At 39.7% G+C, this 17,721-nt stretch overlaps 1 protein-coding gene across 1 annotated transcript in view; it reads right to left on the reverse strand.

Moving 5' to 3' along the window:
- Positions 1-5,958: 5,958 nt before the first annotated feature.
- srbd1 (S1 RNA binding domain 1) overlaps positions 5,959-17,721 on the reverse strand; it is a 66,436-nt gene continuing 54,673 nt past the window's right edge. The window contains exons 18-20 of the mRNA XM_053502234.1: positions 16,446-16,580; positions 9,144-9,328; positions 5,959-7,831 (exon numbers count right to left, since the gene is read on the reverse strand). Coding sequence (XP_053358209.1) covers positions 7,539-7,831; positions 9,144-9,328; positions 16,446-16,580 — 613 coding nt within the window. The 3' untranslated portion in view covers positions 5,959-7,538. The remainder of the gene's footprint in view (positions 7,832-9,143; positions 9,329-16,445; positions 16,581-17,721) is intronic.

Raw genomic sequence — 17,721 nt, forward strand, 5'->3', positions numbered from 1 at the left:
CAGTACTAGTTCTAGAACAAGAGCTAGTGCTTTAAATACTGTGTATTCTTCTGTATAATTAGCAAAGAGACCTTGTTTTATATAGAAAGATTTTTGCTTTATTTAAACCTCTAACCCCGAGCACGTTATTTTAACAAATATAAATACTCCTACTTTTCTCTTTTCTGTCTTTTGCATGAAGAAAGAGAAAAAAAATAAGTGAAACCAAAAAAAAATAGCCATAAGGCAAACATGTACATTAGAGATTCTAGTCTGCATTACAATGTTTGTTTTCGTCTCAGATGTGCCGTGAATATTGAGTGCTTAAGAGGACTCGCTTTCCCTCAGTATATTTTAAGACCAGAGAGCAGGCAAGGGATAAATCTAATGAGTTTTCATAAAACGTCAGAAATACTAACTGCCGAAATGTGATGTTTAGACACTTGGTGCAAATGAGTGCTAATCAAATAAATGATGGATTCAGATTAAACTACGGAAATCTGTGAAAAACTGACAGAGTGATAAACTGTTTTCTAATAATGTATTATTATTATTACAAATCAGGTAAGCATGTACATTCATTTATTTATCGGCTATCCCTGGAGGCAGTATCTTAAGAGACTTTGGGCATGAGGACAGGCACGCAAACGCATGAACAATTAGGGAACACCAATTAACCTAATCTGCATGTCTTTGACTGTGGGAGGAAACCAGAGTACCCGAAGGAAACCCACCAAGCACATGGAAAACATGCAAACGCCCTGCTCACACACCTGAGGTGGGAATTGAACCCTTGACCCTGGAGGTGAGAGGCCACCGCGTTGCCTAGACATGTACATATTACAACAATATCTAAACCTGTCACATTATATTACTTTAATGCTCAAGGCTTCCTCTGACAAATAGAAATAACACTATAACTAACTGTAACATGCTACTCTGAAGCAAGCATGGAACTTTTTTATTGGAACAGCGTTATAGTTATTGGTATCTCCTTCCCTTCATTGTTTAAAAAACCAGCATGCTAATCTCAGCAGACCTTAATAGGGTTGTCACACTCAATATTACTACACCAACAGTGGAGGTGTCTGAAAATAGGCTGTTCCTCTCTGTGGAAAAGCTCCCATGAGCCAACTCGGTGCTTTGCAGCTTTTGAACTTGTCATGCCTTTAAGTTATGATACATTACAGTGTTGTGCTTGGCCTGAGAAAGGATCTGCAATAATCGCTTGGTGTAAAGCTCTGGCTCACCCTGAGCTGTGCTGACGGCTCTCTGGCCTGGAAAGTACTACTCTCTACTGCGACGTCCTAGGGAGCGCAGGTTTCATGAATGCTACAGCTCAGGTGGAGGTGCCACAGCTGCAGTTAGTGCAGGCCAGGGAGTGGACCAGTCCAGGACTCTGGCATGGTCGAGAATTCCAGGCTAAAAGTGAATCAAAAGCCTTGTCAAGTTCAATTGGTTACAGTTGCTGTCAGAGACATGACTATTCCACTGATTTAACAGAGGCAGTAAAACAAATTCCATATAGCAGTTTTAATATGCTTTTAAACATACCAGACTGAAGCAGCATTCTTCATGCAATTACTTAATGTGTTCAGATAAGACTGCCTCCAGCTAGGCAGTTCACATCCAGCACTTACGTCGGGTGGCAGCTGCAAGAGCATTTGCACTGGTGGCAGCGTTAATAGACATCATTACTAATTAGTGATTGTTAGCACTTGATGACAGACAGTGCTCCTCCTGTTCCTGGACTGCGGGCCATCAGGGAGAAATAGATCATCATTAGCTGTCTTAAAGGGTGTTGGGGCCAAGCAGCACTCCAGTTAAATAGAGTACCTTCTTATTCCTTTTTACACACATACACACACACACACACCTTTTGTGATTTATTTGAGAACATTTCCAAGCCATTTTATTATATGGTGGTTATATTAATTCAATATAAGATGACATTCTAATAGAATTAAAAAATCTCTAGTCTATAGAGCTGGGCAAAATGAGCACAAGTTAGAACCCTTAAAAAAAAACCTGTTCTCTTTGAGATTAGTTTAATCGTGGGGTTTGAGGTCGGGTGCCCCTGACAGGATTGCTCGGTGTGATGTCACGGCTAGGAAACACAGTCCACATGCAGACGGCTCATCTGAATGCAGTTCTGCTCTCCAGTTCCAGTGGTATTGTTTTAACAGTAAATCTGTCACATCGTGACAAGCCAGCCTGACTTTAATAAGGTATTATTACCCTCCATTGTTTAGAAGTCGAATCCCTTAAATGAGAGGCAATTACTCAGCAGGCCGCAACGTCCTGATTGCGAGCATTTAGAAGCTCGGAGATGTGTCAGGACCTGTCCTCCCTTGTCACTAACACCCTTCACACTCAAGCCTGAGGGCCGCAGGGGGGGGGGGACTCATTAAACAAAGAAAAAAGTCAAATAGTCTAACATTATAATTGAACACACACAGTGATGGGTTAATCACTTGCTGAATGTATACTGATCACTTTTAATCCAATATGTGTCCAGTTTCACAACAGATCCTTCTGAGTGAATGTGTGTACATGTGCACTGAGACGAGACGAACTGGATTGGTGCACTTTTAAGTTGTAAGTATGGCTTGAATGGGATTTGCAGCCACACAAAGGTTTTAATTATAGTGCAAATCCGTATGCTCTTACAATATAAAAACACACAAACAAACACACATCACTTCCTAAGGCTTTGATACATACACAATCACAATTATATTTTTTACCTCACCCTATAAAAAAAAAGACTAACTCTGATTCTCAAGAAACAACCATAACCTAAACTTTCCATGCAGACGACCACAATATGAACGATAATGTTTGATAAACATACTTTCCAATAATTTGTACATCATTCATCCAGGGTGTAAACCCAACCTATGCAAAATACAAAAAAAGCTCTGAAACAGGCCGCAGCATGTTTCTCTGGACATCATGGGTTTTCCCCCTTCTGTGCATCCCCTCTTCCTTCCTATGACCGGGGCAGCGGTGCTCACTTAGAGGCTAAATATGAGACTTGGATATGAGATATGCATATGAGAACAGCTAAGTGTGTGCCAAGAGGTCCACAGAGAGGTTGCACGATAAAGGCTTCTCAACCCTATGACCAATGAGGTGTGAGAGTTAAAACACAACTTCCTAGCCTTAGTCTGTCAATCACAAGTAACAGGAGGCTGTGCCAGTGACCCTAGAAGAGGAAGAGGTCCACTGAGGACTAAAAAGAATCCAGTTGGGGAATTCACAAGCATTACAGTGAAGTGTGAGAAAGGTGGTAAGGACAAGCAAAGGAAAGGAGAGCAAATGACTGGTATAAGATACTGTGGTAATATGTTTGCACATTTAAGAATGAAGATAAATGTCAATGAGTAATCTTATCACTTTTATGTTTCAATTTTTTCACTGTTTTAATTTAGCAATATTAAGAGTCAAAATCTCCATATATGGAACAAGGCAATTCTCTTTCTTTTTTCCCCCTGCCTACACCTCGCTTTATGGACAGAGGAACACCTGAGCTTCTGTGGAAATATTTCTTCCGCCCAAGGTTCACTGCTGCAGGGCGTCTTCTCAATTCTCTCTTTCTCATAATCAGTCTAAAGACATTATCCACTTACTGGAGATGAGCTGAGAGGCTGCGGGGGATACGCCACCACAGTAACACAGTTAGTCTAATGGCCACCAGTGAGGGAGCCTAATGAATTTCAGCTCTGAGCGAGTGAGTTGAAGGAGGGGAAGGGAGCCCCAGGGGGAGACGAGCTGCTCCTGGGGCTTGCTAATCAGATGCTCATGTGGAGATTTTGATATCGCGCTCATTTTGGGGACAACAGCTTTTATAAGCTCTGTTGACAAGGTGCAGCCTAATGCAAACAGCCACCCGCTTGCCCTGAGGGCTCAGAATGCAGCTGATGAGTGAAATATATGAGTGAGAAGACAACAGATTCATAAGTGTAATAAGAAATCAATAGAATACTCCTGATATGTTCGTTGGTAGTCGATACATATTTTGCTTGCAGAATTTTATATCCTAAAAACAAAAAATGGTTTAGAATATATTACACTGAATTTACTCAGTGTATATACTGAAATTGTTAATTTGGTTTTTAAATTGTTAATTTTGGATGCATAAAAAAGAAACAGAAAATATTTATTTGTGCAACCATATGAAAAAGGATATGTATATGTTTTTTTTTTTTTAGCCAATTTCTTCATTGCAGTAAAACAGCCTGCTGACTGCAATTGCACCATAAATTGCCTCTAGCTGTAATTTTGGCACACAATGTGGTGACCAATTCATGTGTGAAAATGATTCCTCATGCACCCAGTACTGCTCTTACAAAAACTCGGGTGAAAAATATCCTTTGCCATCAAGTACAAAAAATCGTTAAAATGGTAATTTAGTACATCCAGGTCATCAGCTGACTTCATTTTAATGCCAAATAATATTGCAGAGCCTTGGTGCGAGCAACTGAAACAACCTCAGGTCATAACACTGCCTACAAAGGCTTTTACAGTGGGCACTATGCATTATGGATGCATCGCTTCATGTGCTTCCCTTCTTACCTTGACGCACTCCTCAGAATAGCGTCAATCAGACCGAAAGTCCCGTTTCCATTGCTCCAAAGTCCAATCTTTATGGTCTTGAGGCATGATTTTGGCCAGGCAATGTATATACCTTAAAAAATCCTTTGTTCACCATTACTGGGCTCAAAACACGCTTTAATTCATGTCAACTTTAAATAAAGTTTTCTGACATCAGTTAGATTGGTCTACATGTACATTGGGCAATTTAAAGAGGGTGTTAAAAAAAAAGGTGTAAAAAGCATGTCAAACCAACAGGAGAGAATATATCACTAAACATAAAGCCTTCTGTCTACACATCAACAACAAAGTTGGAGTTTCTGAATATCTTTACCCTATAAAAAGTTTTACAAAAGAACAACAACAAAAAAAATACCGTTAACATGAGGATAAAGGCCACAATGCACAGAAAATTCATTTGTTAAAAAAAAAAAATATATATATATATATATATATATATACTTAAAAGTGCTTAGACTGGTGCAGGTCTGGTGCATTTATAGTTAGGAATAGCTGCTCTATTGCCTTCCTCACTTCATTACACACCTGCCTTTCGTTTAATCACCCCAAGGTCCCTTTGCACACTTGGCATGCCTGCTTAAATCACATCTGCATCCTTTTGTTTTTCTTAATTTAGCTAATGAAATTCTACGGTAATTCTACGGTAAGATTGGGAAATGACTCAACATACACGAGTATGTGTGCTTTCTTCACCACGGACATTAATCAGCAGGAGAAAGAGCCCAGATGAAATACCACATAGAGAACTGGCTGGAGTGCTGCAATATCCATCATGTACCACTGAGATCACTGCTCTATCCTGACACATCTGTCCTCTAGGAGGCCTTTATAATGCCTGCTCCCAAAGCTGAGCAGTATATCAGCCTCTCAGGGACACAAATGGGACAAGTGGATGCGTGGCTTTGAACCTGTGCTCAAATCCACTAGCTGTACCCCTGGGATAAGCTTGCACTCTCTTTTTCTATGGATTTTGGTTACACGTCACAGCAAGGCCCTACTCCTTTAACACCTGCTCTTAACCAAGGGTGCGGAGTAGCAGCATCAGCTCAGCCAATGGACTTGATGGCTCTCGGAATAGTGGCGGCAATGAAGCTGCCACTTAATTGGCTCTTATACTAGCTGGCTCACGTTTTGAAGCTGCGATTGAAAGGAGGTCTGTAATGAAACAGGTGACTATGGGGATGCTCTGCCAGTGCTGACTGCTCATAAGCTGAGAAGATTGAGAAATGCAATGTGCACATGGTGACTAAAAGGACTGTAACAACGAGACTCAAGCACACTTTGATTGATAGGGCTATACAAAGAAACAAGATCTTAAAAAAACATAGCAGCAAACACATATTACTTTTGAATAGCCTTTATGTAGGATGATGGTCCACATTTGACAATATGACTTTATTCAGTGCAGGTTGATTTAATAAAACATCTCCACAACAACAAAAAAAAAAAGCAACAAAATGCAAATTTTACACCCTGATTTGCTTTTCTCTCTGGTTGCCAGGAAGTGTTCAGGCTATCATGGGGTCTTTATTTATCCATTTCTTCATTTGTGCCATATATATACAAACAGATTGGATAATAGAAAAGAGGGAATATTTGAATGGGCTGATTAGCACATGGCTAGCTTGGGATAATTGGGTTAAGTGTTTTCCCCATGGCTCCGTCAGTCATATTGCAGTCTGGAAGCTACTTGGACAACCCTTTTCTGTGCAGATACTAATAGCCCGTCGATCAAAAAATCTAATTTTATCTGCCACAGCAACACCATCTTGAAGAAAACATATACAATGCAATGTTTTTTTATTTTTTTTACCTAGTCAGATAAAGGTACCATAAAAAAAGTCTTCAGGAAATACTCACTTACTCATTATCTATATCGCTATATCCTGTATTCAGAATCGCAAGAGACTTAAAGCATGAGGCGGGGTACAACCTGAACAGGGTGCCAATCCATCGCAGGGCACATACGTTCATACACTCATTCACACACTATGGGCAATTTGGGAACGGCAATTAGCCTTATCTGCAGGTCTTTGGACTGTGAGAGGAAACCGGAGTACCAGGAGGAAACCGACCAAGCACGGGGTGAACATGCACACACAGACAGGAATCGAACCTGGCCGGGATTTGGTCGGGTGGCAGCTGCAAGAGCTTTTGCACTGGTGGCAGCCGGACACCACCGTGCTGCCTTCCTCAGGAATTACTTCAGTGTCATTTCATTAGAAATTCTGCTAGAATAATTTTGAGATTTGCATGCTTGGTTATTCTTAATGAACTGGAAAACGAAAAGCTGATCATCTATAGATATAAGACGGCTCCATTTACTATTAAAGTTCAGCTATCCCTCCTGCACTAGTAGCCTGCTAACCCACTAGCCAATTCTACCCTATCATACAGCATTTACCAAGCAAAAAAGAAAGAACCAACCTGAAGATCTGCTTCCTTTGCACACTTTAGATCGGCTCCTAATGCTGCATCACAGGGCAGCATAACATAGTATACAGAGAGCACTAGCTTTTTTCTTCTACATATGTGAAGAACATTCCCTTAGTGACTTATGAGAGTATGCCAACTTTCTTAGAGAGTATAGCCATCATTGCTTACTTCTGGCTGGGGTATTGTAAAGATTCAAAATCATGATCTCCTAAGCAGAGGTGAACAAGCCACTTGGAAGTACTCCAATTAATGTACATATTTGATTACATGTTGATTATAAAAGCACATATACTGTACACAAAAACATATTTGAGGTCATTTCCCTTTAGGGTTATTTATCATTTATTTTGAAATATCCAAAAAAAAAAAAAAAAAAAACTGCAACAACAACTTCTTAACGTGATTTTTCAGAACAATGCAGTTATGACCAGATGTGAATCTAAATTACAAAGTGTTTCTAGATTTTATTATTACTTATTTTATGTAGAATGTCAAATATTGGAATCCTATCTAAGAACTCTAATTAGGTCTAAGGTGATCCGGCTCCTCTGAAGATCCACATTCATAACCCGGACTTCAACTCGCTCTCCTGGTCCTATAGCTAAACTTCTTCGCCTCTTGTCAGCAGGCAGTTTATCTGGAGTGATGTAGCGCTTTGGAATGAGGCCCGCCCGGCCCACTCCGATGTCCACAAATGCCCCAAATAAAGCAGTATTTTCCACACGCCCTGTAAGAACCGTGCCCTCATGGAGATCACTCATGGACACGATACTTCTCTTAAAGACTGCTTGTTCAAAGTCTGTGACAAAAGGAGAGAAGAAGAAAAGAGACCAATCAAGCAAAAAAGAGGATGGAGAGAAGAAAGAGAAAAGTAAGATGTCATTTAAACATGTTAAAGCAGGTTCATTTTAAGTTTGCAATCATACTTTTTTTTTTTTTTTAAGACACAGCAAAAACACACATCTAAGACGATAGCTGGAGCTGCCTAAAGCATGTGAAATTGCTATTCCACATACCATCAAAATTCTATGAGCCCCATCTAAGAATTAATTTTGTCTCTTCTAGGGAAACTTTCTTTGGGAGGTGCTTTTAGATAAACACAGCCTCTCCACAGGCTCTGCAGTCCAAAAAGCATTCATCTCTGATTATTCTAATCCGAGACATCTTACCAAACGCAAGGTTCACATGGCAGCTATTTGTACAGCTGGCTATGAAGTGAGCCTCATCAGGACTCCAAGTAGTGGAAGTGAACCTGCAAATTCCTGATAAAAAAGATAGTACCCCGTGCACCACACTGCACACAGCATTGTTCACCTTGGGTAATGATTTTGCACTAAAGGCCTACTTAATAGTAAAATTAAAATTAATTATGCTCCTGCTGTAAAGACATTAACATCAACTCTTGTCTGCCTTGCCTGGAGAACAGTGCCCTCTTACAAAACCGATCACAATGTTCAAATCAAGATAGCCATTTTCTGAGTTTAATTCTCACAGTAAGTAGCTGGGGTTTCACCACTGGAAGAGGATAACTCTGCTTTTGTCTTTAAGCCGCCTTCTTTCTCTCTCATTAATGATGTATCTGTTGGCAGCAATGCTTTAATAACTTGGGTCTTCCCCCAAATTACACAGCAAGACTTCAAAAGCTTGGAGCGCCGCCCAGATCTCGCACAGACCAGAGAAAGACTCTGGGGAGAGGAGCAGACAATCACAGACAGAGAGAGAGAGAGAGAGAGAGAGAGAGAGAAACAGAAAGACGCAGAACTCTCTTTAATCTGTCTGAATTATGGTCATATGGGGAGAGTCCTTTGGTCTGTCTGAGCGTCTGTGCATTTTATGAAGGCAAAGCATGTGCTGAGTAGTGCAGAGTCCAATGTTACAAAATGATGATGCATTTAACTATAACAAAATATTCCAGTACTACAATAATTGAAATTTAATCCACATTAAACACGGCAGCATATCCAGTTTGACCAGTATTATTTTGGTTATCACGGTGATTGCCATCAACCAGAGGTATTACAAAACAAATAACCCATAAACTGCGTAGAAGAGAACCGTGAGAGCATGGTGATGACCTGAAGCAGGACATGGACATGCTGGATCCTTCTTACCTTGACGAATGTCAACGCCAGGTGGTTGACTGAGGCCATCCACGATGAGCTGCAAAGTTTCAGGGCAGGTGTCGAGAGCCTGGGCCAAGCTCTCCAGACCATGACTCATAACTGTGCTTTTAACTTGCTGCTGGAGCTCAGCACTGCCCAAGTGGTCCAAACTCCAACCAATCTGAGACAAAAACCTGAAGAAAGAAATATGTTAGATTTCAAAACGAGAAGTTCAGAAAATGAGGCAGGTTCCTTGATAGGGTTCATAACAAATGGACTATTCTGAATAGAGCCAAGTTAACATTAAAGGCTATGTAATGTATGTATGTAAAGTTCAAAAATTCCAGAGAGATGCTGTCTTAACAAACAGCTTTTTAATAGAGCTCCCCTGAGGCCAGTGGACACAGTGAATAAATGTTGTCTCTACCTCTTCAACCTCATATTCCAACTCGGTCTGGGAAGAGATATTTGATGTGCAAGAAAGGAGGTGAGGGAAAGGGAGTAAAGGTGAGACTAATTATACTCTAAATCTTGATCTTCAGGGTCTCAAAGACGAACAGACTGTCTCCTTGAATAAATCAAGTTGCCTTACAAGTATATCAAGTAGGGCCACTGGTGGGGCCTCAGTGAGACAACAGAAGCACTCCCTTAACCAAAGCCCGACCTAACACAGAGCAGATCCAGGACGCATGGCTTACTAGAAGCCATAAGGTGAAACAGTGCACAAGCACATAATCTTCACCTATTTACAGTACAGGACAAAATAAAATATATAAGAAAATATAGGCTTTTTAAAAAATGCATTCCACTAGTTTTCCCACTAGTCTTTAAATAAAAAAAAAAATGTCTTAATCCAGAATTATTCCTGACTAGGCCTTTATTTTAATGACAATTATTCACCCTGAAGAGAAAACGGTTTAACTAAGAAAACAAACATTATTGCAACCAGTCCTGACAGGGCTTACAATGCATGGACTGTCTCTCTAATTTTTATCTGGAAATGTCAAGATAAGCAGATTAAACAACAATTAATGCAACTAGACCAAGCCTAATTGCATCTTGAGGACACTCTGCTATACTTGCATACTGTCCATGAAAGCAACGTTAACCATGACATATCTAGCTCCTTAAGAGGGTTCTTAACTTGTATAAAGGTTGTGAAGGTGTTGTGAATGACAACATTCTACCTCGACTGCTTTATTTCAAAAATATGAAAATTGTGTCCTTGTCCACATTCTTATCATACTGACTATGTATATCTGATATATACAGGATCGGACCTGTCTGACTGCTTCTGGTCCTCGTCGTATGGAGGCATTGTCTGGTCTGCTTAGGATATGTGTGGTGACTGGGGATGGTTCCATTGACCATAAAGACAGTCTTGGACTTGGTTGATGCAGAGAGCTGTTAAAGGCTTGTGATGGCAGTCTTTTAATAGTTCAGGACTCAAATTCCTACAAACTGCATTTAATATCTGAGCGTAATGACAAAAGTGGACTCCATATTAACTTAAACACCTCTACTGTTATACTGAACTTTCAGCCTCATAGCCCACAGTATGACTGCAGACCAATCCCTGCTATCTGATATCACCCAAATCAGAATGGGTTACATGTTAAGTCTGAATTCTCTGAAGGTTTCTTCCAATTTCCATCTCATGGAAAAAATTGAATTGAATTGAACAGACATCAGTGTGTCCAGTGGTGGCTGTGGAATGTTAGTTAGGGTCATACTGGCGAGCCAGCCTGCTGATGGATAGCCATCGCCGTGGCAGCCTGACGCCAGCTAGCCACCGCAGCTGTCAGCAGTGTGAGTGACAGGGCAGGTGGGACCAGACTCCACCTACTTCCTGTAGCACACAGACACATTTCTGTAACTCTTACGTGCATGCTTTGCAGAAATTCTACATTACAACAAAATACCGCTCCTCAAATGCAGTTTTTATTCAATTGTGACGATATACACCAGTAGATAAATAAAAGCTAAATAACTGATCATCTCAAATCCTAAGTAGTACTGGGCAAAACAGAAAACACCTATAGGCTACTTGTTACTTTAAACACAATTGTGGACAAAAAAAAGTTGCCCAAATATTTGTGCATTAAAAGTTCATTGGAACTACAGTTGAAATAGTATATTGTGGTCAGATCATACAAAAAAGAAAGATCAAACATGTCAGAAATATGGAATGTTCTTTTTCTGGCTACTAGCCTATGGGCTCTTGTTTATTTTTTTTTGATTGGGCATCATGATATTTCTCCCCTAAACCTGTTGCCTCTGCCAAAAGGTTATTTAAAAAAAGCTTTTAAAAAGATAATACAAAATTAGGGCAAATGGTTGCGGTAAAGGCGAAATCAATATGCACTATATTCCAGTCTCCAGATTTTAACGCTACTGAAAACCTGTGGTCTGAATTGAAGCGACCAATCGATATGTAAACCTAAGAATATAAATGGTTCTATCCATGTAGCATGAAGGGGTGTCCAAGATCTATATATAAACATTTCTAATCTTGTATACCCATTATACAATGAGGCTTTCATACCATTTAAAGTGAGAATGTTAAAAAAAAATTTGAGAACTATAAGGTGTCAAGTTTTTATAATTACATATACTGGCAAATGTCTGGCAAAAAATAAAAAGTAAAAAAATCATATGCACAGATTTAATTCAGTCACCCTTAGGTTTGATTACAGCGCACAATGCGGTGGCCAGTTCATGCTCCCAGAAGCACTCTTTCAAAATTTGAAACATGGAAATTTCTTGATCTGTCTAAAAAGTAAAGTTCATAGATGTTATAACCTGGGAATTCAGTAAATTCAGTAAATTCAGGTCGTCAGCTGACTTAGCTTCAGCGTTATTTATTGCCAAATAATGCTGCTGAGTCTCGACCTTACCAAATGAAACAACCCCAGATCATAACACTGCCTCCAGAGGCTTGTACAGTGGACCCTGTGCATGATTGGATCATCCATGCTTCATGCACTCCCCTTTTTACCCTGATGCACTCATCACTTTGGATTGCTTCAAAGTCCAATATTTTTGCCTTTTAGAAAAAAGTGTAGAAAAATAAAATAAAATGAAACCAAGCCAATATCTTTTAAGAACAGAAAACTACGCCGATTACACCCTCACTAAATCAACACAATTCAAGCTACGAAAAAGACCAGGCAATGTTTTGCCAGTATTTAAATTTTTACAAGGCCTATTAAAAAGGTTTCTGCAATACTCTAAAGAGTAACTTAAAAATTTTAAACCTAGCATAGTCACACTACTGCAGTACAGTTTGTACACAGTTACAGCCAACACCATTACATTCACTGGCAGCCACATGTCATGAGTGTCAATTTAGGGATTGTGAATTATAATGTATATATATATATATATATATATATATATATATATATATATAAATATACACACAGGAGAGAGAGAGAGAGAGAGAGAGAGAGAGAGAGAGAGAGAGAGAGAGCTGAACAAGTTAATGGTTAGGTTTAACAGTTGATGATTTGATAAGATGGTGATAGCATGATGAGTCATGGCTCACACTTCAGAGATAACATGGATATCATCTGTAACAATGAACAACATAACTCATGGTTAATATAAATTATTTGAAATATTTCATAATGATGGACCATGGGGAAGGATTTTACTCAAACGTCCAGACTCTTTGGAGAATTTGTGTATTTGCATGTATAATCTTTTTATAATAGCTCATGAGTACACAACGTTTTTTGTGGAACCAAAACATAATGGAATCCCTTATCAGTATTTTGCTTTATATATACTGGTTCATGCAGAATATGAGCAAATAAGAGTGAGCAAATATATATTTAGCCATGAGCAAATAGGAGTAAGCAAATATATATTTAGTCAAAGGTGATAATATAGGCACCGGAAAAAAGAAAATCTGGCAATTTATCCGTTTCTCTCTCTACTCTCCTTTTCGACTGAAAATAGTATTTCTTTTTTTTAGAAAGCGTTCTTTGCAATCATTAACAGTTCAGAGGTGGCCCTAAACTAAAACTAAATAATAAAAAATCTATGGCTTTCATTGGAAGTAAGTTTACACTCTGAGTTATGAAGTGCTGGGGATACAGAAACACCCACACACACACACAGTTGACGAATTCCTATGTGTCTCCCAGCTTAAGCAGACTGTATGTGGTTATGTCTGTACTCCGGTATCACTGCACTGGGTCACATGGGAGGTGCTGCGTACAGCATATCTGCAGCCGGATCTGCCACTGAACTCAGATCAGAACAGGCTCTTTTAACCAAACTCAGTTGAGAGCTGATAGCAGGAGATCAAATCTGACCCAAGAGGATCAGCAGAGAGTTAGGGATCGGGTTATACTCCTGGGCTCCATTTACCATCTTAGTAAATCAACCGCATACCTGCTTCCAGCTACATACATCCTCCCCAACACAGTCACCCAACCTCTGCATTGTTAATCAGAGCTGCTGTGTCTCTGCAGCCATCTCCCCAGAGCTTGAGACAGAGCGAGGCTGTGCTGGAAGAGAAGAAAGCTGCAGTGCTGCACTCTGACTGATTTATGAAGCGACGTTTTGCGGGTGTGGGAGGTGGCGTCCCATCAGGCCATGGGCTCGGGTTTCCCCTGGTGTGTTTGTGTTTAGAGGAGTGAGCGGAGCACGATGGTGCTTTACCATGGGCCTAATGAAAAGCAGCTCCGCTTCAAATACACAGGCCATGCGGTGGGCCTTGAATGCGAGGCTCTCCAGACTCTGCCATCAGAAGTTCGCTTTCGCTTCTATTTACTTTTCTAAGATGGTACTCTGCAGGAAAATACTCGATGGCACACATGTAGAAATTTAGAATAAAAAGGTACAAGAAAATAAAGAAATGCTTTTTTGTATGCATCTCTGATGTTATAGACACAAATATACTGACATTTATTTATTTATTTGCTTGTTTTATTTAATTTTAGAAATTCTTATTAAACTTTTACTGTTGATAAGAAAATAGTAAAATGTTGACGATGCACTGATCCAATTTGTATCCAGTCAATTAGATGCTGTGTGGAATGCAGGCCTGCCCATGAAAGCAAACAGCAAGTGTCACCTTATAGTGTCAAGATAGTAATTGTTGAAGTTTTGTTTGTGTAGCTTCCTGCCCAATATTATCCATGCATTATGGCCAAATCAGTCAAACCCTACAACATGTTTGTCCCATCCTGACTTCCTGTTTCAAAAGTAATTACGTCAACAAGGAGAATCAAATAATGGCTCTTAAGTAACTTTACAGGCACTTTAGACAGCCAAGCCATAAGCAATCACAGCTGTAAGTAACATGTTAAATGCCAATTTACACACTCAATATTTAAACAGTTGTTTTTACTTACAACTGAGTAACCCTTGTTTTTGGAACAAAAATATTTTTTCTATATAATTTATCTTTCATTATCTCACAACCACGACTACTAAGACTGTTCCAGTTGGAGTATAACTGGCTTGGCAAGAGTAAAACATTTACTCTTCACAAAAGATGCTAAAACAAAGTCAGCTATACGCAATTTTAATATGCCATTAACGTAGTTACTTTCATGTTAGCGACACCTCTTAGAGGGATGTTTCAATAGGTATTTAATCGTCCTTGGCACACGTGGGTCTAGTTTTTATGCACACCTTCCTTTGAAAATCCATCAAGGGGTCAGTTTGTGCGTGTGTGTGATATGGGGGTGGTTCCCAGTAGTAAGGATAAGAGTATCAGGCTCATCACATTAAAGCAACATGATCCACCATTACTGCTGGCTGGCCCACGCTATTCAGAGTGGCAATCGTGTAACAATCACTCCCAGAGTGAGAGGAGAGTGGGTGCACCACACCTGTCCAAGCACAATCCAAACCTTTTTGCTTGCCCTCACCAAGGTGCATGATGTCATAGCAAGCATCCCCAGTGCTCAGCTATATCTAGAAACAGAGGCATGAAAAAGAGCACAGGACAGATGAGCATAATGCAGAAATGGGCTGTAGATTGTTGAGAATACGTCAAGCTTGTCACTGTCATTATAAAGCCATTGTTCAGACAACCTATTCGCATCATTAGTCATCTCGTTCCAGCTCAGACGGAGACCTGTATTAGCCATTCGGCACACTTTATTAACATTAACCCAAATTCCTCTCCTGTACTCCACTAAAAACTCTGCTTTAGGTCTGCTACATTAGCTGGGTAGTACATTACTAACTCAGCACTGCTGGTGGCCATGTTTAATCAAACCCTGTTTTCCAAGAAAAATAGGCATGGGCTCACAGTGACAATTGGAGTCTAGCAGAACATCCATTAGCGCAGCATTTGGTAACGATAGAGTCTGTCAATAATACAGCAGTCAGCTAGGGAGGCTTTTCTGCCTGGTTTAGTGGGAAATGAAGCTGAACGGAGAAAAAGGAAAACAAACAGAAGGAGAGTAAGGCAGGAGGATATGACAGGGTGATTATTCCCCCTCTCCATGCCCCTAAGTGGCTTTATTAGACCTCTAACCTCTACAGATGCCTTTGATGACAGATTTGGCCAAGCACTGGTGGACAAGCACAGAAACCATATTGATTTCAGGACAGAAATGGCATTCTAAACTAAAAAAAAAAAAAAACATTTCGTTGGTCAGTTTATGGATTATTCAAAATGGAATAAATAGAAACATTTTCTAGGCATGCAAATGAACATGCTGCCAGAATATACTGTGTAGTGAAATTTACATTTCATGGCATCAATGTTTAATGTTTGCTACCAGTATGCTGCTGCCAAATTATACTTATACAGTATAATGTAGTCTGTGGTTTCTACACACGCATGTGCACACAGACACTAGACAAATAGTAAGCTAGGAAGCAATATATATTCTATCCTGAAAATGGGATTAAACCATTACGCTAACTACAACTTGGAATGCCAAATTAGATGCATTCCCCTTCACACACAGGAACATTCATTTTGACTTGCAGCTGTCATACATCTGCCTCCGAAAGCTTCCACACTGGCACTTCTCCTGGCATCAGCCGTCATGAGTGTCAAACTGGAAGAGTCTAAACAGACTGGACTAGCACAGCTGCAGGCAGAGCTTCCATTCACAACCACCAAAGCAACAACACATGCTTTTCATATAAGTAGCAATAGCAATAACAGCCCCTCACACACACAACACAGACACACAAGTGTGAGAAACACTCAACCAGATGCTACCAGTCCTTCTATGCAAAACAGAGTCCAAGCTATCGGTGCATTCCTACCAAGAGGAGTGTCAGTGCAAACATTCCAACATGTCAGACTGTCAACTGGAGTCGGATTTTCACCTCATGGCGAGACTGTATGACTCAGGATGGATGCATGTTTGGTCCAGAGGATTAGGTTTGTTGCTGATGCCTTTGCTCTTCTTAGCTGTTGACTTCTCGACAGTTGCAGAATTTGAGATTTCACCTGAGACAAAGCTAAATAGAAAAAACACAAATTACTAGTTGTACACTGTAAAAATCGTGTAAAAAAAAAAAAAAAACAGAAAAAAAAACAGCTCATTGCACAATACAATATATTATACACTACCTGGGCAAAAAAGTCGTAGGGTCAAATTATTAGGATATATCAAGCAAAGAAAACAACTAAGGGATTTTTTAAAATTACTAGATCTGGGTTAGGAACCATTTAACACATTACTAAAACCTGAAAGGACAGTGCTGAACTTTGTGGAAAAAACGTGGTAAAAAAAAAAATCATGAATGGAGATAAAAAAAATAAAAAAATAAACATAGCTATCTTTAAAAGTGAAAGTAAGAGCATTTCTATACACATACAATGTAATGAGATCTCATAGGATTGGGACTTAAGAAACCTACTTGTTAATGAGGCTAATCAGAAAAAAGACTTGAATTTATTAGGGTAGCAGAAAAATTGGACTTTGGTGTAATGGAAAAGGTCATGTGGTCTGATTAGTTCCGACTGACCTCATTTCAGGGTGATTGGTCCCACAGGGTAAGAAGGGAAGCGCATGAAGTGATGCAATTATGATACATAAAGTCCAAAAGCCTTTATAGGCAGTGTTATGAGCTGGGGTTTCTTTAGTTGGTCAGGTCTGATGATCTGAAGTGAGCTGATGACCTGAATGTACTAAATGACCAGGGTGTCACATCAATGGACTTTTCTTTCCTGATGGCGCAGGCGTATTCCAGGTCCCAAATTGTGAAAGTGTGTTTCTGGAAGCATTAGGGATCATTTTCACACATGAACTGACCTTCACACCTTGTGCTAAAATCAAAGCTAAAAGTGACAGAATTAAATCTTTGCATGTGTAAATTTTTTGCCAAGCAATGTATAATTTTTATACAAACCCAATTCCAAAAAATTTGGGACATTGTACAAATTGTGAATCAAACTGAATGCAATGATGTTGCTCAAGTTTAGGAATAGGAATGTTGTCCCATTCTTGTCTAATACAGGCTTCTAGTTGTTCAACTGTCTTAGGTCTTCTTTGCCGCATCTTCCTCTTTATGAGGCGCCAAATGTTTTCTATGGGTGAAAGATCTGGACTCCATTTCAGTACCTGGATCCTTCTCCTACGCAGCCATGATGTTGTAA

The sequence above is a fragment of the Clarias gariepinus genome, chromosome 8 (genome assembly GCF_024256425.1).
Source record: "Clarias gariepinus isolate MV-2021 ecotype Netherlands chromosome 8, CGAR_prim_01v2, whole genome shotgun sequence".
NCBI classification, from domain to species: domain Eukaryota; kingdom Metazoa; phylum Chordata; class Actinopteri; order Siluriformes; family Clariidae; genus Clarias; species Clarias gariepinus.